General features: G+C 44.9%; 1 protein-coding gene across 3 annotated transcripts in view; it reads left to right on the forward strand.

Annotated features, from left to right (window-relative positions):
* SUSD1 (sushi domain containing 1) overlaps positions 1-20193 on the forward strand; it is a 222483-nt gene that overhangs the window by 140432 nt on the left and 61858 nt on the right. For all 3 annotated transcript variants that reach the window (XM_029614451.1, XM_029614437.1, XM_029614445.1), the window contains 2 exons: positions 2252-2345; positions 4584-4839. In XM_029614451.1, the coding sequence (XP_029470311.1) occupies positions 2252-2345; positions 4584-4839 (350 nt within the window). The remainder of the gene's footprint in view (positions 1-2251; positions 2346-4583; positions 4840-20193) is intronic.

Here is a 20193-nt window from a genome sequence, read left to right on the forward strand (position 1 = left end):
GCAATAGGTGGGCCTGGGCAAGGATTCTTGGAATAGAGGGGGGGGAGGTGTTTAAGTTTCTGGCGGGAAGGCTTTCAGGAATAGCCATGTTTTGAGGTGTTTTTTGAAGGTTTGAGTCGAGGGTTCTGTTTGGAGATGTGGTGGAAGGGAGTTCCATAAAGTGGGGCCGACTACTGATATGGCTCGTTTTCTGATTGAGGAAAGGTCTACTGCTTTGGGGGTGGAAGTGATGAGGAGGCCAGAGTCAGTGGATTAGAGGCTTCTTTGTAGGGTGTAGGAGACTAGTGCTGTGTTCAGCCAGTCCATCTTATTGATAATCATTTTTTTATGTATCAGGGTTAGGGTTTTGTATTGGATTCTATGGATGATGGGTAGCCAGTTCAGGTCTTTGAGGATGGGGGTAACGTGGTCGCATTTTTTGTTGTTTGTGATGGATCTGGTGGTGGCGTTTTGCAGTACCTGCAGAGGTCCGAGGGTGGACTTGGGGAGGCCGAGGAGGAGTGAGTTGCAATAGTCGAGCTTAGAAAAGAGTAGTGTTTGGAGGACGGTTCGATAGTCTTGGGCGTGAAGGAGGGGTCTGAGTTTTTTCAAAGTTTGTAGTTTAAAGCATCAGTCTTTGATCACTGTGGAAATGTGTTCCTTGAGGTTTAGTTCGTGGCCTGCCCTAACCTCAGCCTGCCTTGTCTCTGCCCGGATCCCTGCTCCAAGTAATCCTGCCAGAGAGGTCCTGTCGGCCACCAGAACCTGCGGACTCAGTCCAAGGGGGTGGGTGTTGGACAGACAGAAGATCCTGCCCTGCTCTTCTCTTGAGCCCTGTGCTGCTCCCTGCTTGGGAAATACCTTTAACCAGCTTCCACAGCTGTAACACAGTGGTTCAAGTTCCCATGTGTTATATTAGTCTGTGACTCTTAATAGGGGACTTGTTTTTCAATTGAAATATTAATTTCTTTTCCTGATGCTTGTTCTTGTTGCTGATTACACTGGTTTTGTATTGAAGAGGTAATGCTTAGAATTGAATTGTCAGATGGTGGGCTCTAGCCATCATGAGGCTGATACTCGAAGCCTTTGTGTATGTAACTTTTCAATCACTCACTGACCACATACATTTTGTGCTCACAACGTTTGGTGCGCACAAAAATAATTCAGGCAAAAAGGGGCGTCAATAGAGGCGTTCTGGGGTGAAGCTAAATTTTCACCTGGTGAGCTCGCTTATTCAACACTCTGTCTAAAGTTACGTGCACAAGTCTGGTACAAAAAGTGGCTGTCCTAACCATACCCAAATAAATATATGGGCATTTATCTTTATCCAAGTATATTCAGTGGCAGACTTGTGTGCGTAAGTCCCTCTGAATGTTCGTGAAAAGTTACACGCATAACATTTCCTTGGATATTTTTGCCACCCTCTGGCTTACTGAATATTGACCTCTATGTCTGTATTAAAACAGAGCCCATAATATACATAAACCTGAATTCTTGAACTTTGTAAAAGCTTTTTTTTTTTTGTTTGTTTTTGATTTGGCTCATGTTAACTTTCTTGAAAGCCATGTGTGGTGCTCTTGTTTTCACAGCATTGTATTTGTCCAGGGTTATTGTTGCAGTAGGTGTCGGGGAGAGGCAGGACTTTGAGCCCTTACTTCCTAGTTCCCAGCCCAGTGCTCTGGGCACCAGTTCAATCCTTCCTTCACCCCCTCTGTACATAGTGATATGCCCAGCTAGTGTTCACATATGCCTGTAATTTGAATGATGGCCATTGCCCACGGACATGGTCAGCGGCGCTCCTTCCTATAAAGTTACGCGTGAGCAAATCTGAGCAGGTACAGAACGACAAGATTTTGAAGAAGAAGGTTTCTCACATAAACTGGGATTGGGTATTCAGGTTGTTGTGTGGCTAAACTTGTGTGGGCAGTTTTTAAAAGAGGGTGTTAAGTGCATAACTTTGTTTTAAAAGAGGGTATTAGGTGCGTAACTTTGGAAAAATGTAAGTTCTGCGAGGGAATGCCTAATATGCTCCCCAGAGTGTCGCTCTCTTTTATGTAGCAACATTTATGCACATTGTGAGCACTCATGAATATTTTTAGGTGGTTGAAAACCAACATAAACGCATACCCAGAGGCTAAACTTTTAAAATCTATCCCATGGTGTTTGCTTTTGAGTTTATGCTAAAGTGTTCGTTGTAAAAGCACCATAAACTCGAGTTGATTTCTTTTAACGTTTTGCCCCTTTTTTACTTTTTTTCCCCGCCATGGTTTAGATCCTCCAATTCCAGAAGTAGGATTTGTATCGGTTCAAGGTCCTTCACCAAGACTAAGCTTGCGGAGAGCCGAAGCCAAAAATGGACCCATCAGGTCTGAGACATTTATTGTTATACGCTCAGGATGGAGGAGAGAATGCCTCTATGAAGCTAAGCTAATATGCCTGGCTTAGTGATGGCTTCATTAAATCTAGGAGGGACAAAACATGGGCAGTGATGAGAGATGGGCACACGGAGAGAAGAGGTTACTTTTAAGAAAGGAAAAATAGATGACCCGGGAATGAGAAAAGGGACTAGATGGCACGATCAAAGAGGAAGAATGAGAAAAATGTTGCACCTGTCCTCAGTCTACCTTTTCGTCTCGCTAATTCTCATCCACCTTTGGCCTGGGGGCCCAAAGGAAAATGTTGCTGTTGACCCTGGCCAGGGGGTGTTTTGGAGGGGAGGGGCTTTTTGAAGGTAGGGATCAGATGCAGGAGGGGTTTGAGGGTTGGATCAGATGGAGAGAGGGATTGGTTGAGTACGGTGAGAGAGGGGAATGATGTAAAAGGGGAGGTGAGAGTGAGAAGGGATGTGAAAGAAGGATTGTAGGGGAAGAGGCGAGGCTGGGAGGTGTGTGAGAGAGGGAATGGGAGATGAAAGTGAGGAGGGGATGGGGTGAGAGGAGATGACAGTGGATCAGTTGGGGGTTATAAGAAGGGCTTGAGGTGAGAGAGCATCAGCTATGGGGATGCAAAAAGGACTGGAGGAGGTGAAAAAAAGGGGATGGACAGGGAAGTGAGAGGAGCTGAGGGAGAAGGTTAAGAAAGAGGATCACCTGGAGAGGATGAGCTGGAATATGGGGAAGGTGAAAATGGAGTGTTTGTTGGAGAGGTCCACACCCATGCTAATTTGGGGTCATGTGAATTCGTAAGTACTAAAATGGGGTCATTTTGGACTTTATCTACCAGCAATCCACCATGTTACTATGTAATTATGATTTGCATCCCATTAATACCAGAGCACTTCAAGCAGCTGGAAGCTTTGCCTATCAAGAGATAGGGCAGAGAAGATGATTTTAAGAATCCTGGGTCAACTACTCTGCTCTTGGCCAAAATAGAATAGTCCTCCACTAGTGTGCAGAATATCACAGAATTGGTTTGGTGGTTCTCCTAATGAGTTTATGAGGGAGCTGCCTGTTATGCTTATCAAGAGATACTAAAAGTTAAAAAAAAGGGGAGCTTTGAAAATTGCCTGCATTGTTGGGAGGTGACCCCGGGATGGGGAGAGGGTGGGCTACACGACCAGGTGCTTAGTTTTGATTAATCAAAACTATGTGCGCGGTTTCCGGGGAGAAAAATTACCCACAGAGAAAACAGGAGCAAATCTCTGCCAGTAATTTTTCCAGGGGAAACGAACAAAGCAAAACTGCCCACGTATTTTAGCTTTGATTATTGGTGCAAACCCTGTGGATAAAAAGTATCCACAGGGCTTGCACCAACAGGGTAAGTTTGATTATTGTCCCCTCTGTTAGTGACCTGCGGCAAAAAGGAGGATAGGACAATATTGTCGAAATATTTAAGAGGACCCATATGTAGATTTACAGAAGAAAGTGTTCCACATAGTTGAAAACAATAGTGAAAAGGACATCAGATGAAAGTAATGAAGGTTAATTTTACTTTAAAGCCAATGAAAGGGACTGGATTTGTGGCTTAGCAGCACCACTGTACGCTGCCTTGCCGAAGACCCAAGTTTGACTCCTGGACTCAGCTCCTGCTTCTTGTACTGCAAGAGCTGGGAGTGCTATGGGGGCACTGAGCACAGACCTTAGGGGGAAAGAGACTCAGATATTGTTCAACAGTGACACCTACTGGCTGACTAAAGGGTGCATCTGTGCCGGGCTCTGGATGTAATGGTGACATGCGCCTCTCGGCAGCAGGACTGCTGCTGTGATGGCTGGGCCAGGCAGAAGGTGATTTTTAAAAAAATGGGGAAAAATCTCTGGTTGGTTAAGAGTGTGAAGGCCCCTGGTGTCTCAGCTGTGGAAATCCCTCTTGTTGTAAACGACAGCGAGTGGCTTTGGAAACCCAAAGGGCAAGAGGAGATTCATGGAAAAATAAAATGAAACAATATCTAGTTAAGATGTCTTCCATAATGGTTTTTAAACACAAATTTGACATATTAGGAGCAATTTTGTGAAGAGGTCCATAGTGTCGCAAGGTACATGTAGTTCATTTTAATTTAACTATCTGGGTTATTTGCACCTGCTTTAAAAAAAAAAAAAAAAAAAAAAGTGAAAAAAGTTCACGGTTCAGTTGGATTTGAACCTGATTGTATTTCCATTTCAATCCAGTTCTTACCAGGTTCTCGTACTGCCCTGGGGCTCACCGAGTATGTTCATGTGCAACTCCCTGACGGACGTGTCTTTCTTCGGCAGTGTCCCCGGCGCTGGGGGATACGTGGCAGCAGAGTTCCAGCCTGAAGTCGTGGCCGATAACATGGAGTTCTCTCTTGGGGACAGGCAGTACTACGGGGTGTTTTACAATGCTCCCTTGAGACGAGGGAAAGATTACCACGTAATCCTGAGGATTGTAAGCGAGTGGGATGAGGTAAGGTGCTTATTTTTCTGGTCCTTTGCAGAAAGGGGTGACAATGAAGAGCAGCGCTGGTAGCTTATGCTTCCAGCGTGGTTGGTATAGCAACACTGAAAGCACTGGCCGGGATTGCGGTAGCAGCGTACCATGATCCTGGCAGAAGGCAGAAATTGCCAAAAACAACCGGGAGGGTGGGGGCAGGGACGAAGGCAGAGGGGAGGGGTCATTCTTGGAAAATTATGTGGAACTGGGGCAGGGGGTGGGGAAGGCTTGGCCTGGGAGATAGTCAACAGTTGACAAGGATTTCCATGGTGAGAGAGGGAAACCAAAAGCAAAACTATAAGCTCTTCCAGTACTCACAGGACTAACTCTTAATAATGAGGAAGGGCAGTTAACTTCCCAAGCTAGATCCAGATAGACTTCGTAGTCTGTTAGTGTTGCATTTCTGTATTTCCTCGTCATCCAATTGATCAACTGCCTTCTACATGATGCCCCAGTTTTCAAGAGTAAACGCCCATTGTTGGATTGCTCAGCTCTAGAGTACAGGAGCAGCAAATACACCATGGCCCTTTTCTGCTTCATAGACAGCTTGCATTATGTATGCCATGACTGCTTTCATTGAAGCATGGTTTTGATATGGTGGTGGGCCCCGATCTGAGGCTGATTCCTTGAGTCAAACTATTTCAGAGGGGACTAACAAGTCTGGAGGAATTAAATGGGTTGGCTGACATAGGCAGGGAAGGCACAGCAGGTCCCATTCTCTCCCCTTACTTGAATTTTTTTCAAGCTGAATATGGGCACTCATTAGTAGTGGTATTTATTAATTTATATTCTGCAGCATGTTTTAAGGTGGAAAACGAAATAATATATATAAACAGTTATAAAATGACTTACAAACATAAATACAGACAATAAAACTATCAGATAAAATGTATACAATAAATATATAATGATAGCATTTCAGGCTTAAATCAAATTTATTAACTCACAGAAGGAAAAGCCAAAACAAACAAATGTGTTTTTAAAAGCTTTCTGAATCACAACAAATCTTGTTCAGCCCTTAATATTAATGGAAGAGCATTCCACAGTGTGGGAGTAAATGCAGAAAATGCTTTCTTACAGACGTGGCATAACACGCTCATCTTTGGAAAGATCTGTAATCACGTGGGCAACAGAGTTTTGAACTGCTTGTAGAGCTCTTTGCTGTTGTTTTGGCAGGCCAGTATAAATTGAATTGTAATAATCCAACGTAGGGAAAATCGACATCTGAACCAATATTTTAAAGTTGGTGACAGGAAGCAAATATTTAAAATGTCTTACCATTCTTAGTTGAATTAGCCGGCTTTCACTATTGCTCTTACTTACGGCTTAAAGCTTAAAACTCTTGCAACACTGTGGCAACCTCCTTCCCCAGATTTCCCTTACCCATGCTGGATTTTCTTCTGCTGCTACATGTGCTAGAGAGGACTATGCGGCAAGCTCTTGGGTCGATTCAGTAGCTTCAGACAATGATCCCTTGACCATAAATGCTCTAGAAGGAAGCAATGCCTGGACTCCTGACTCTCATTTAAAGAGCCTTTCCTGGCATTCATCACAATGGAGAACCAAGAGCACCCACTTCCGACAGATGTAGTCAGCACATTCATAGGAGATTTAGGTGATGGCATCTTTATTTAAATCTTTCAATTCCATCTTTCTGAATAAGATTGTATAAAGTGGATTACATGTGAAAACATCTTCCAGCCCAACCACACTTGGCCTTGCACATGATAAGCCATCACCTGTTCTCCAGGAACAGCCATGGCATGTCTTATTGGTCTGAAGAAAATGATCACTGACTCTTTTTTTTTTTTTTCCTTCCTTTCCCTCATGGAACACAATGCTTGAATGCAATCTCCCATGCCAATTCACATGGTAAAGGTCACAGTCTGGCCTCTTGTCTGGCTTTCCCACCACCGGGAAGGATTGTATTATCTGGATGACAGCAAGTCTCTAAGGAGGTTATTTTCCAAGTCGCATTATGGTGTTTTCGCATGCGAAAAGCACTATAACGCATGGGGAGGAGTTGGGGGTGGGATTTTTGGAAAAGTAGGCTGGCTTTCCACTTTGCGACGCCATATTGCACAGTTTTAACGCCGAAAATAACTACACCTTTTTCATTGGCGTTAAGCTGTGCAATATGCCCATAACGCAAATTGCGATTTTTTTTCGCAAATTAAGTTTTGGGCATTTTTAGGCTGGGGAAAGGCCTGAGATGGTGGGGATGATTGAGGAAGGGCCCTGAGATGGGGGGGAGGATTGGGGGAGGGCCTGAGAGAAGAGAGGGAAGGGGAGAGGAGAGAGAGAGAGAGAGTAATACCTATGCGAAGCGCTAAGAGAGCGCACATTGCGATAAATAGGCTATGACTATAAAACATGCCCCTCTTCCTATCGCAGGCGATAGTCTGATGAATATAGCCCTAAGCCTGATATCGTGGCCTGCACTTGCAGATATCTCTCAGTTAGTACCACTCAGCAAACCCAGACAACAGCTCTGTGCTCACTTTCCTCCTTGTACGCTCTCTGGATGCGGCAGTGTGCGCTACTGAATATACCTGGCTATCTTAAAGTTAGCCAGATAAGCTTATCCGGCTAACTTTAGAACATCCCTGTGGCACAACCAGAGTTAGCTGGCTAGTTATCCGGTTAACTCTGACAATATGAGTTAGCTAACTTATAGCTAACTCGACTGCTCCCCGATTCATCCATTCCTCGCTCCTGAGTTATCCGGCTCAGTTTGTTTTTTTTTGTTTTTTTTTAATATCAGCTCCCCATGAGTTTTTGAAGTCAGATACTGTTTTTGTCTCTATCACCTCTACTAGGAGTGTGTTTCATGCATCCAATACCCTCTCTGTAAAGAAATATTTCCTGAGATTACTTCTGAGTCTGGCCCCTTTCACCTTCATCCCATAACCTCTCACTCTAGAGCCCTTTTGCCCTTTGAAGGAAGTCTGCCTCTTCTGCATGTAAACCTTGGAGGATTCAAATGTCTGTATAATATATTCCCTCTCTCACCTTTCCTCTAGGATGTACATGTTTAGATCTTTAAATCTGTCCCCCATATGCTTTAGAATGAAGACCACTGACCATTTTAGTAGCCACCCTCTGGACCAACACCATCTAGTTTATATCCTTTTCTAGGTATGGGCTCCAAAATTGTATACAGTATTCAAAATGCGGTCTCACCAGGGACCTATACAGGGGCAATATCTCATTCCTTTCTCTGCTGATCATTTCTCTCCTTATGCATCCACACATCTTTCTAGCTTTTGCCATGGCTTTATCCACCTTTTAGGCCACCTTAAGATCATCGTATACAATCACCCCTAGAACCAACTTTTCTTTCATGTTTAAAAGAATTTCACCCTTAATACTGAACCTCTCCTTTGGGTTTTTGCACCCTAACTGGCTAATTTTAAAAAGAACACACGTGCGCCCATAAACGCGCATATCTTCATGCGAGTAGAGATACGCTGCAATTTTATATCGTGTGAGCACATTCTCACATATTTAAAATACCCCTTCCACGCGCGTGCGTGCGTGCGTGTGTACTTGATCTTAAAAGGTGGCTCGAGTAAACGTCCCGCACATATTGCCACCAGAGTTTTAGCGGTTTTTATACGTGTATGCTCGCACAAGGAGAGAACCAGTTTTTTCATGTCCTTACCAGGGGCGGAGGAGGGGAGAGGGAGGGGGAGAGAGAGATAGACAGACAGACAATATGACACTACATATATCTACCACTGTAAGAGGGACACGTTCAACTCAGGGTGGGTTTGGGGGTGTGTGGTGTTACATTCATGCGCTACAGACCCATGCACCCTGGCCACGAGGGAGGGAATGAAGGTCTTGAACAGATAAATGTAAATTGGTTATTTACTCTCTCAGACAATAGATGGACTAGGGGCCACTCCATGAAGTTAGCAAGGAGCTCATGTGAAACAAATTGGAGAAATGTCTTTTTTACTCAAAACATAATTAAGCTCTGGAATTCATGCCAGAGGATGTGGTTATGGAAGTTAATGTAACTGGGTTTACAAAAGGTTTGGATAAGTTTCTTATGATTCAAAGCCACCCTGAGCTGAGAGTGCCCCTCTTACAGTGGTGTGTGTGTATATATATATATATATATATAGTGTCTTTCTCTCTCTTCTCACTCTCTCCCGCCTCCCCTCATATATGTTAGTTCAGCAGTCTTGAAGACACCTTTGGTTCTTCAGCCTGTAAGCCACTGTGCTGAAATCCCTAAAACTTGAGATCTCCCGACTTACTCCTCATTAGGACTAGCAGTAAAGTTACGCGGATAACACATTGATGCATACCATGGTCAGCTTTTATAAAATTCAGAGATATGTGCACAACTCTTGGGAACACCCATGCCCTGTCTCTCTTCCACCCTCTTGTTCTTCATGTGTGCATGGGTATGTACACGCATACTTCGTGGCTTCTTAAAATTCGCATTGTTCGCGCTCGGCCCACATACGCGCATGTATGGTGCTGTTTTTGCATGAGCAACACTTTTAAAATCTACCTGTAAATGCATAACTCTTCATTTTTTTTAACATTATATCTCAGCTGCCAGACCTTAGATCATTCCTAGAGTTTCACTACATCCCTCCTCATATTTTCCACATCTTCCTGGCTGTCTACTCTGTTGCAGGTTTTGGTATCGCTGGCAAAAATTCAAACCTTTCCTAACAACCCTCCTGCGATTTCGCTGATGAAAATGTTGAAAAGAACTGGCCCAAGGTCCGATCTCTGAGGCACATCACTAGTAGTGCCCCACTTGAAGTGAACTCCATTTTTCACCTCATACTCAACCAGTTTCTAGTCCAGTCACTAACTCTAGGATCCATACTAAGGAGTAGATTTTCAAAGGGGTACGCGCGTACCCCCCCCCCGAAAACCTACCCCAAACCCCCCCTGCGCGCGCCGAGCCTATTTTGCATAGGCTCGGCGGCACGCGCAAGTCCCGGGGCTTGCATGGAGGGGTGTGACGCGGCGTTTCGGGGGCAGGCCCGGGGGTGTGGCGCCGGCCCGGGGGCGTGGTTGAGGCCTCCGGACCAGCCCCCGGGTCGGGTGATGGCGCGCCAGCAGCCTGCTGGCGCGCACAGATTTACACCTGCTTTCCGCAGGCGTAAATCTGCCAACAAAAGTAGGGGGGGTTTAGATAGGGCCGGGGGGTGGGTTAGGTAGGGGAAGGGAGGGGAAGGTGAGGGGAGGCGGATGGAAAGTTCCCTCCGAGGCCGCTCCGATTTCGGAGCGGCCTCGGAGGGAACAGGCAGCGCGTGCTTGGCTCAGCGCGCGCAGGTTACACAAATGTGCACCCCCTTGCGCGCGCCGACCCCGGATTTTATAAGATACGCGCGTATCTTATAAAATCCAGCGTACTTTTGTTCGCGCCTGGTGCACGAAGAAAAGTACGCCCGCGCGTACATTTATAAAATCTACCCCTAAGAGTACATAATTTATTTCTACGTCACCTATGTGGAACAGTGTCAAAGGCCTTACTGAAATCCAAGACCACTATATCTAGCGCTCTCCCTTGATACAAATCTCTGGTTACCCAGTCAAAGAAATTGATCAGAGTCATCTGACATGATCTACATCTAGTAAAAGCATATTGCCTCATATCTTTCAATTAATTGGGTTCCAAAAACTGCACTGTCCTTTGTTATACTAGTGTTCCATTAATTTGCCCACCACAGAAGTCAGACTAACCAGTCTTTTATTTCCAGCCTTTTCCTTACTTCCACTTTTATGAATATGAACTATAACCTTCTGTTTCCAGTCCTCTGGAACTACTTCTGACTTTAAAGAAGCATTGAAAAGGTTAGCCAATGAAGCTGCCAGAACTTCTGTATGCTCCCTTAGTATCCTCAGTTGTAACCCATCCTGCCCCATCGCCTTATCTACTTTAAGTTTATTTAGCTCCTCACAAGCACCCTTTTCTGAAAATCAACTGATATTTACTTCACTTCCAATCTTATTTTGTGTTTGTTTTATGTGGGCCTGCCCCTGGCCCTTCCACTGTGAACACTGAACAGAAATGTTTGTAATGCAACTTTGCTTTTTCCTCACCAGCTTCTACAAATTCCTCCTCTTCACCTCTGAGTCTTGCAACACCACTTTTGCACTTCCTTCTATCACTAATATAACTAAAAAAAAGAATCTTGGACCCCTTGTTTATATTTGCTATTTTTTATTCCATTTGAATTTTTGCATTCCTGACTACCTTTCCAGCTTCTCTTAGCTTTTCCACATATTGTTACTGTCTTCTTCTTTCTGTGATCTCTTATAATTTATGAATGGTAACCCTTTCTTCCTAGCAATCTAATATGGAGAGGGAAAATATATATTCCCAAAAATATTAAAATACTTATTCAATATATGTAAATGAAGAGAAAGGTATCATAAAATTAAAGTGCCTATTGGTGTCAATCCACCGTCTCCCACCCTTACAGGGCCACAGGCGGTATTAGCTCTTATGGCACCATAAATTATAATCACGTACCCACTCTCTTATACATATATATGTTTTTAAATTGTATCTGCAATTACTTTATTTATCAAATCTCTAAAACAACAATACTATAGATATATCTCAATTTTAACCATTAATATCTTGGTTCAGAAAATACTTAGCTCAGTCACTGGCGTATCGATATATTTTGCTAATGCTGTATCATTTCAATAAATCATAAGTTGTTCTGAACACGGACAATGTTTCGGCTAAATTAGCCTTCATCAGGGGATTTTTTCTTTTATTCAAACATGATCAGCACGTTGCAAGCTCTTCATATTTCCACACCCTTCTATGAAACAACGCTGTTCTCAAAAACAGGGTATTCTTACCAACACGGTTTTAACAATGGCGCCACAACGCTCCATATTAGATTGCTATATATTGGGAGAGGAGTTCGACTTCTGTGGTGTGATTAATATATCAACCCTTTCTTCCTTACATTTTCAGCTACTTCTTTAGAAAACCATAGCAAACTTTTTCCTCTTTACTTTTCTAACAAAAAGGTTAGTTGCCCATATATCTCCTTTTTGTTTTGTCCACTGCTCTGTACATCCATGCTGCCTGTGCACCTCCCTGCATACACTAACTTCAGAAAGAGTAAAGATGTTTTCACTCACTGACTTCTAGAAATTCTAAGGTTCCCCATATTTCTTTCTGACAACCTCCCAAAGTGGTGTTTTTAATGAATCATACCTACTCTTTACTGTATCAAAATATGTCTTCAAAGGGGACACATTATTGAGTACCTAGTTCTCAGACAACAGGAAAAAAAAAGGAACTAGGCAGAATGAAATGGCTTGCTGTTGGTGTTTGAGGTAGTTGTGGGTGGATCCTTGGGCCGGTGGCAGATGACCACGCCCCCGGGGGAAGATCCCAAGAGGGACCACCGGTTAGGCTCAGAGTATGGAGACAGACACACACTAGTTCTTTTATTAAACAGTCTATTGAACCACCAGAGGTGGCAGTAGTGAGCTGGAAGTGCCCGGCAGGGCTGTAGTCCCTCAGGTACTGGAATAGCGATCCTGGATAACTGAGCTGTAGAGAAACTGAATATAGTGAGTAGGCAGGGTATGCAGAGTTCAGGAGACACAATAGTCTCTAGAAGTAGTCCAGGTGTTGGAATGAGTTATTTATTTATTTATTTAAAAACTTTTCTATACCGTCGCTAAGTTATATACCATCGCAACGGTTTACAAATGGGCACATAGACTAAGGTAAGTAAATGTAGGGTATCTTACATTCTAACAGGTGCCAATAAAGTTCGGTTACAATTTCATAAATAAAATCATTATTTGAGTAATGTTGGTCAAGTCCAGGTGTATTATTGAGTGACTATCGCTTTGAAATATTACTTCTTAAAAGTAGGATTGATTAAATTCATTCTCATCTGCATTACCTTGTACTTTCATTCTCTACCCTCCACACTCTTTAGTGAAGGCTTTTTTAAAGAGCCATGTTTTTAGATTTTTCTTAAAAGTTTTGAGATTATTCTGTAATCTGAGTTCGGGTGGCATCGTGTTCCATAGTATGGGCCCAGCCAATGATAAAGCCCTTTCTCTCACTTGGGTTAATTTTGCTGACTTTATTGAAGGGATTGTTAGTAGTGCTTTGTTTGCTGAGCGGAGGTTTCTTTGTGGAACGTGTACTCGTAAGGCTGTGTTTAGCCAGTCTGCCCTAGAGGAGCGAGTACCTGGTTCCAGGGAAAGCTCTGAGAGAGAGAGAGATGGTAACTCACTAGTGTAGTAGGCAGCGATGACTTCCAGGCAGACTAAGTATTCAGCAACCAGTCCGGGAACATGGGCCCTCGAGGAGCGAGTACCCCTGGTAAGTCCAAGGAGGCAGAGTAGCTAGGAGAGTGTGAAACTGGTCCAACTCCTTGGTCCAACTCCTTCCTTTGCTAACTCGATTAGTTAGCGATTTCTGAGACCTTGTATATCCGGTACGGATGATGTCATCTCAGGGGGACGCCCTGAGGTTCGCGCCACTGCTGGTACATCAGTCGGGGCTGCGCCGTGCGCGCGCCCTTAAGCTCTTGTGAATCATGGCGGATTGCAGTGTCGAGCTGCTCCGGGGACGCCGGGAGGAGTCGGCAGAATGACGCCGCGGCAGCCAACCTTCCACTTAAGCAAGAGGGAGTTGCCAAGGAGGTAAGGAGGGTGGAGAGGAGACGTTGAGCAGCGACAGTCGCAACAGTACCCCCCTTCAAAGGGTGATTTCCTCTTTGGGTACCAGACTTGGATCTTGAAGGATGCACAAGGTGGAACTGATGAAGCATCTCCTTGTCCAGGATATAGGCTTGAGGCTACCAAGATCTTCTTTGGGGCTGAAACCTTCCACTTCAGAAGGTATTCAAAAGTATTGCCTCTTTTACGAACATCCAGGACCTCTTCGACCATGAATTCTAAGTTGTCTTCTGCATTGATGACAAGTGGATCTTGAGGTTTGGAAGAAAATTCGCTGAGTATAAGTATGTCAGCAGCAGTGGATTGAGCTGCTGGGACGTCACTGAGCTTCAGTGGAAGTGGCGGTGTTGGGGAATGTCCATAGACCACTTCAAAAGATGACACAGTAGTGGATCTTCCAGCTTGATGGAGGGACTCCTCACGTCTTCTACTAGATGTCTGAGAATGAAGTTGCCTTCTGCCCCTGAGTCCATCGGGGCAGGAGTCTGAACCGTGACCGGTCCGTGAGTCAAAGAGACTGGAAGAGAAAGCGGAGGAGTGGGTGCGGTATGGCCTAAGAACAGTCCTCCTGCAGGACTTGGGCCCATCCGTTTTCTAGACAAATGGGGCATGTAGAGACATTATGGTCGGACTGACCACTGTACATGCAAAGGCTGTGCTTTTTCCGAAGATTTCTTCCTTTGGAAGATAAATGTTCATGACCAAGTTGCATCGGTTCCTCTTTATCAGCAGCAAGAATTACTGGAACCATCCGAGGTGCGGATATAGAACTAGCCTGTTTTAACCCCGGTATCATCTTAGGCTGGAGTTCCTTCACCTTGTCCCGGAGCCTGTGATCAATCCGAGCAGCCAAGGCTACTAATTCGTCCAGCAAGTCAGGTGTTTCGCGAGCAGCCAGCTCGTCTTTTAAATGGGTATCCAGGCCTCTGCAAAAGAGTGTCTTGAGACATTTGGGGTCCCAGCGAAGTTCTGCCGCAAGAGTTTTGAACTCAATGGCAAATTCAGCCAATGATCTGCTGCCTTGCTTCAATTCCACCAAAGCAGAACCAGCTACAGCAGTTTGAGCAGGGTCATTAAAAATGGATTTAAACAAGTCCATAAATCCTTCTATGTCCTGCAAAATGGGGTCCTTGTGCTCCCTCAAGGTAGATGCCCAAGACAAGGCCCTACCATCCAGGTATGAAAGGATGTAGGTAGTCTTGGAAAGAGCCGTAGGAAATAAAGTTGGCTATAAGGCAAAGTGCATGCAGCACTGGTTTAAGAAGCCCCGGGCCTTCTGAATTTCACCAGAAAAGCGAATTGGAGCCGCCAGTGGTACAGCAGTTTTTAAAGTTACCTCCGGTAACAGACCTTCTTGGTTCGAAGCCGTGCCTTGAACCTTCTGTGTGTGTAGCTGATGAAACGCTGAAGTAAGTTTCTCCAAGGCATCTTGCTGCTCCACAATGCGCTGGGCCAGGCCTGGTATGGCCTGCAAGGCATTAAGTTGTGCTGGATCCATGGAGTTAGCAATCTGTTGGTGTTTGAGGTAGTTGTGGGTGGATCCTTGGGCTGGTAGCAGATGAACACGCCCCTGGGGGAAGATCCCGAGAGGGACCACCGGTTAGGCTCAGAGTATGGGGACAGACACACACTAGTTCTTTTATTAAACAGTCTATTGAACCACCAGAGGTGGCAGTAGTGAGCTGGAAGTGCCCGGCAGGGCTGTAGTCCCTCAGGTACTGGAACAGCGATCCTGGATAACTGAGCTGTAGAGAAACTGAATATAGTGAGTAGGCAGGGTATGCAGAGTTCAGGAACAGAACCTTGATGGTAACACTCACACAATAGTCTCTAGAAGTAGTCCAGGTGTTGGAATGTATAGGCCCTTGAGGAGCGAGTACCTGGTTCCAGGGAAAGCTCTGAGAGAGAGATGGTAACTCACTGGTGTAGTAGGCAGCGATGACTTCCAGGCAGAATAAGTATTCAGCAACCAGTCCGGGAACATGGGCCCTCGAGGAGCGAGTACCGGTTCCTGACTGTGACCTGAAAAACAAAGAGAGAGCGAGGCCCCCGAGGAGCAGGTACCCCTGGTAAGTCCGAGGAGGCAGAGTAGCTAGGAGAGTGCGAAACTGGTCCAACTCCTTGGTCCAACTCCTTCCTTTGCTAACTCGATTAGTTAGTGATTTCTGAGATCTTATATATCTGGTACGGATGACGTCATCTCAGGGGGACGCCTCAGAGGTTCGCGCCACTGCTGGTACATCAGTTGGGGCCGCGCCGTGCGCGCACCCTTAGGCTCTTGTGAATCATGGCGGATTGCAGTGTCGAGCTGCTCTGGGGATGCTGGGAGGAGTCGGCAGAATGACACCGTGGCAGCTAACCTTCCACTTGAGCAAGAGGGAGTCGCCAAGGAGGTAAGGAGGGCGGAGAGGAGATGTCGAGCAGCGACGGTCGCTACACTTGCACATAGTCTCTTTCCATAGTCCTGCCTGGGTCTCAACCTTTTGGCTGAGAGGAGGTGATTCCTCCAGGCTGGGGAACAGGAAATGACTATTCATGAGCTTAGCTGAACTAGAATCACTAAAAGCTGAGATTGCTGAAGGCCTGCATCAGTTAGCACTAAGTAAGCTATGAGCCTAGTGGAGCTATAAACCCACATAAGGGGAAACCTTACTACCAAGGAAGAAGTACCTAAGGACAGGCAGTTCCTGAGGTAGAGTTGGGTTCCCCAGGAGGAAGCCGATCCTAACAATGGATCGGGAGATGACCCCAGATCCCACAGCAGGAAGGGGACCCCCAGGCAGCAGATTGGGAGGTGACCCTGGGTTCTCCACAAGGAAGGGGATCCCAGTGATGAACCAGGAGGCAGAGTAGGGTCCCCCAGGAGGGTGGGGACCCCAGTGTTGGACCGGGAGGCAGAGTCAAGTCCGCTAAAGAGGGCACAGACCTGTCAGCGGAGTGAAGTAGCACAAAGGAGATGGCAGTGGTTTAGATACAATGGAACCCCCCAGATCAGCACTGTCCACCAGCCAAGTTGTATCTTTTCACATGGGTGATACTTGGGATAAAGAGGAAAGATAATAATAATACTTAAGTGGGAACGCAAGAGATCCCTCCTATTCTGTATGGTGGTATACTGTAGGGATCAACAACCCCAAATAGCCAAACATTAAATGTCCTTTCTATCTTGTAGAAATGTATATAGTTGCATGGCCTGAGACTAATAACCATGAGTGGACAAGTGTGCTGCTTGATATCCTATTAGAGATATAAATAGTCATGTAAAAGTGTATATAATTATATAGTTTAATAAACCTGTGGATATTTGTAAATACTGCCAGCCTTGTTCACAATCCTATTTGTTTTCCTGGGGTGAAGGGAGGGAAATCCCACCCACTAACACCTTCTTCTCTAGGCTGAGCCACCTGCTAGGTTGGTCCTGCGAGGTAAGCAGTCATGGGGGCATTGCATACATTTTGCTTGTCTGCACTCTTTTCTCCTGTTGTCTGAGAACTAGACACCCAAGGGTTCTGACTCGCCTTGTTAGTCAGGGTGAGAATCTGTTTGTTTCCTAGCACTGTTTTTCAGTACATTTCTCCCACAAATCCCCCTCTCAATCAAAATTCTGCAATGTAAGAGTTCTTCAGTCAAAGTTCTGTAATTTAGGATTTTGCCATCTTTTTTTTTTTTTTTTTTTTTTTTTACAAAGTGATGTTTCAGTACAGGTTACTACCGTAGTAGTAGTCAAGGGGTTTGTGACATACAAATGCCCTACCTGAGTCTCTGACTCATCTATTCAATAGTCATTTAGCGGTTCATATTCAAAAGCATTTAGCCAGCTAAATGAATATTTGGGCACTTATCCAGCTAAATTCTGGCTGGTTAATAAGATAATCTGCTAGAATTTAGCTGGTGGGAGTTAGGAGCATTCCAGGGCATAATCAGGAGGAGTTGAGTGAGCTGGTAAGATAGCCAGATAACTCCGATATTCAGAGTTAGCCAAATACGTTAGCCAGCCAGGTCTGGTCGAGCTAAAGAGTTGTCCTAAAGTTAAGCAGCTATAGTTAGCCAGCTAACTTTAAGATAGCCGGCTACATTCAATAGTGCAATTTCACTATTGAATATATCTCCAAAGTTAGCCAGGTACGTTTATCTGGCTAACTTTGCTAGCCGGGCCTGTGTCTGGATATGGACCTGTTAAGCACCTTCAGAGTAAGGGGGGGTCTGGCAACCTTTTCAATCTCACTCTGGTTTTCCTGGGCTGGCGGCTCATGTTACCTAGCTGCATTTCCCTCTCTTGTTCTGCTGCAATTTACTTAAATGGCATGGGGAGAAGGGGAAGGGTAGAGTATGAATGAGGTATGTGTGAGGTATGACAGTGAATTCATACTAGCGGGCTGCCGTGGTACGGATTGGGCGGGGGGAGGGATGCGGGGGGGGGGGCTTTAAAACATTATAAATGCCAGGGATCGGCACCAACTGCGGGAGTTCTGCCTGCTGTCAGTTTTTTTCTTGTAGTACAGACTATGTTGCTGTTATCCTTTATTACTCTACTGACTTTCACATGTACATGTGTGATGCTTTTCCCTGTTAGTAAAAAGTATTTTGACAAAAAAAAAAAAGAAATGCATTTGGGCTCTCTAAATAGCAGATTGGTCACAGTTAGAGGGAACGGAGGGTGTTACAAAATCTAACACAGTAATTCTATTAACCTTTTAGAGACCATTATTCAAAGGCATTTAGCTGGATAACTCACAGGCTATCTGGCTACATGACAACTTTTTGAATACTGGGGCACTTATCCAGCTAGATTGTAGTGTATTAAAGGCTCCAGGTTCTCCTACTTTAGGCCTCAACTGAAGAAATAATCTTCATTTCCTCTGAGTGGCTTTAGCCACATCAGGAAAAATCCTTATTTTCAATTAAAGATCTTACCCTATTTTAAATACGCTAGTTTCCTTCCTGGCAAAAGTCTTCCTCCTAAGAAGGCTTTGCTTTTTTTTTTTTCATTGCACAGTGCATTTCTCGAGCATGTGAGCTGTGCCCCGAGATAGCGCAGTCAGTCAGTTGTGCGCAGTGTGACTTTCCCGTGAGAGAGTCTGTTGCAGCAGTTTGATTTAGATCATTGGGGTCGCTGGGGACGGCTCATGGTCTGCAATCATTGCCCGCTTGACTCAGCAGTGAGATCATAAAAAGGGCACATGATCCTCTTTGTTAAACTTTGTCCCATAACATCCCACTTTCTCAGGCACAAAGCTGTTATTACTGTGGTTGCCCTGATGGTGGAGCAGCAGTCTTTGTAATGATAAAATAGACTCTTTTTTTTTTTTTTTTTTAAAGCAAAAAGGGAGCTTGCACATGCCCAGAGTGCTTAGCACCGTGGTTTCTCAGGACTGAGAGCAGGTCTCTCCAGAGGGAAGTCCATTCCTACTTCAGTCATCCCTCTCACTGCCCACTGACCTCAACTGTCCCCCCTCAGTGCACTCCCAACCTCAATTATCCCCTATACTTCCTTGACTACACTGCATCAGGCAGCAGCAGAATTATTTTCTTAATGTACAGAGACCTGGGAGAGAAGCAGCAGAAACAGCTGCATGTGACACTCGAGTGCAGAAGGTGTGCACTGGCTCTGCAGTGCCCCATTTTGTTGTTTTCTTCTAATACTATGTGGCACTTTAACTCCTGAGCTGGAAGCATATTTTTATGCTAAACTGTATGCTTTCAGCGTTGCGTAGGAAATAGATGACGTTACGCTACAAGTGGCCGGGATTGCTGAGAACAGCGATCCCAGCACAGAGGAACCAGTTTTGGAGGTTAACAGGTGGATGGGGGAGAGGGGATGACCAGGGGAGGGGGGACAGAGGAGGAACAATTAAAGTATTTTTAATGGGGAGGGAGTGTGGTGGCCCATGCTGATGATTGTCAGATGAAACTTTTAAACTTTTCAAATTTAAAAGGTTTGGGCCAGCTTGTGGCGACCTCCAAGGGGGGAGATAGCACAAACATGTGTAGAAGGAGGGTGGGCATCGGGCTGGGAGGCTCGCGGGCAAAATATTCGCCCCGTTCAGCATTATTAGAATATCAGACCTAACAACAGCTTTCAACAGAAGTCTGCGTTTTACAACATTCTGACAAGTCCCATTTAATTGCAACAAGTATTAGACAACATTGGCATGTTTTACAGCTACATAAAAATATTTTCTCAGATTTACCATTAATTTCTTACAAGAGAGGTAAAAATTTTCGTGATCGGGTAGTACATGCAACATCTAATTTGAGAAGAGATGACAGAACCATAGGGTCCCATAACAAATGCGATGGATGCGACATGTGTGCTCAAGCTATCACTGGCCTCTATTGGCAACATCCCACCACGGGAAAAATATATAAAAAAAGAAGTATAACCAATTGTACATCTACCAATGTGATTTACATAATACAATGTTCTTGTCCTCTGATATATATCGGACGTACTAGCAGACAAGTCAAGATCAGATTAAGAGAACATAGAAGTCACATTAACACCAAATATATCACCACAGCTTTCTCCGAGGCAGAGGACAACATTGGAAGGAGACTCCATTCCCTTCAAAAGCCCATGCCCTTCGATGTGCTGCCTCCAGCACACCAAAGCCGCGCACC

The sequence above is a fragment of the Rhinatrema bivittatum genome, chromosome 1 (assembly GCF_901001135.1).
Source record: "Rhinatrema bivittatum chromosome 1, aRhiBiv1.1, whole genome shotgun sequence".
Classification (NCBI taxonomy): Eukaryota; Metazoa; Chordata; class Amphibia; order Gymnophiona; family Rhinatrematidae; genus Rhinatrema; species Rhinatrema bivittatum.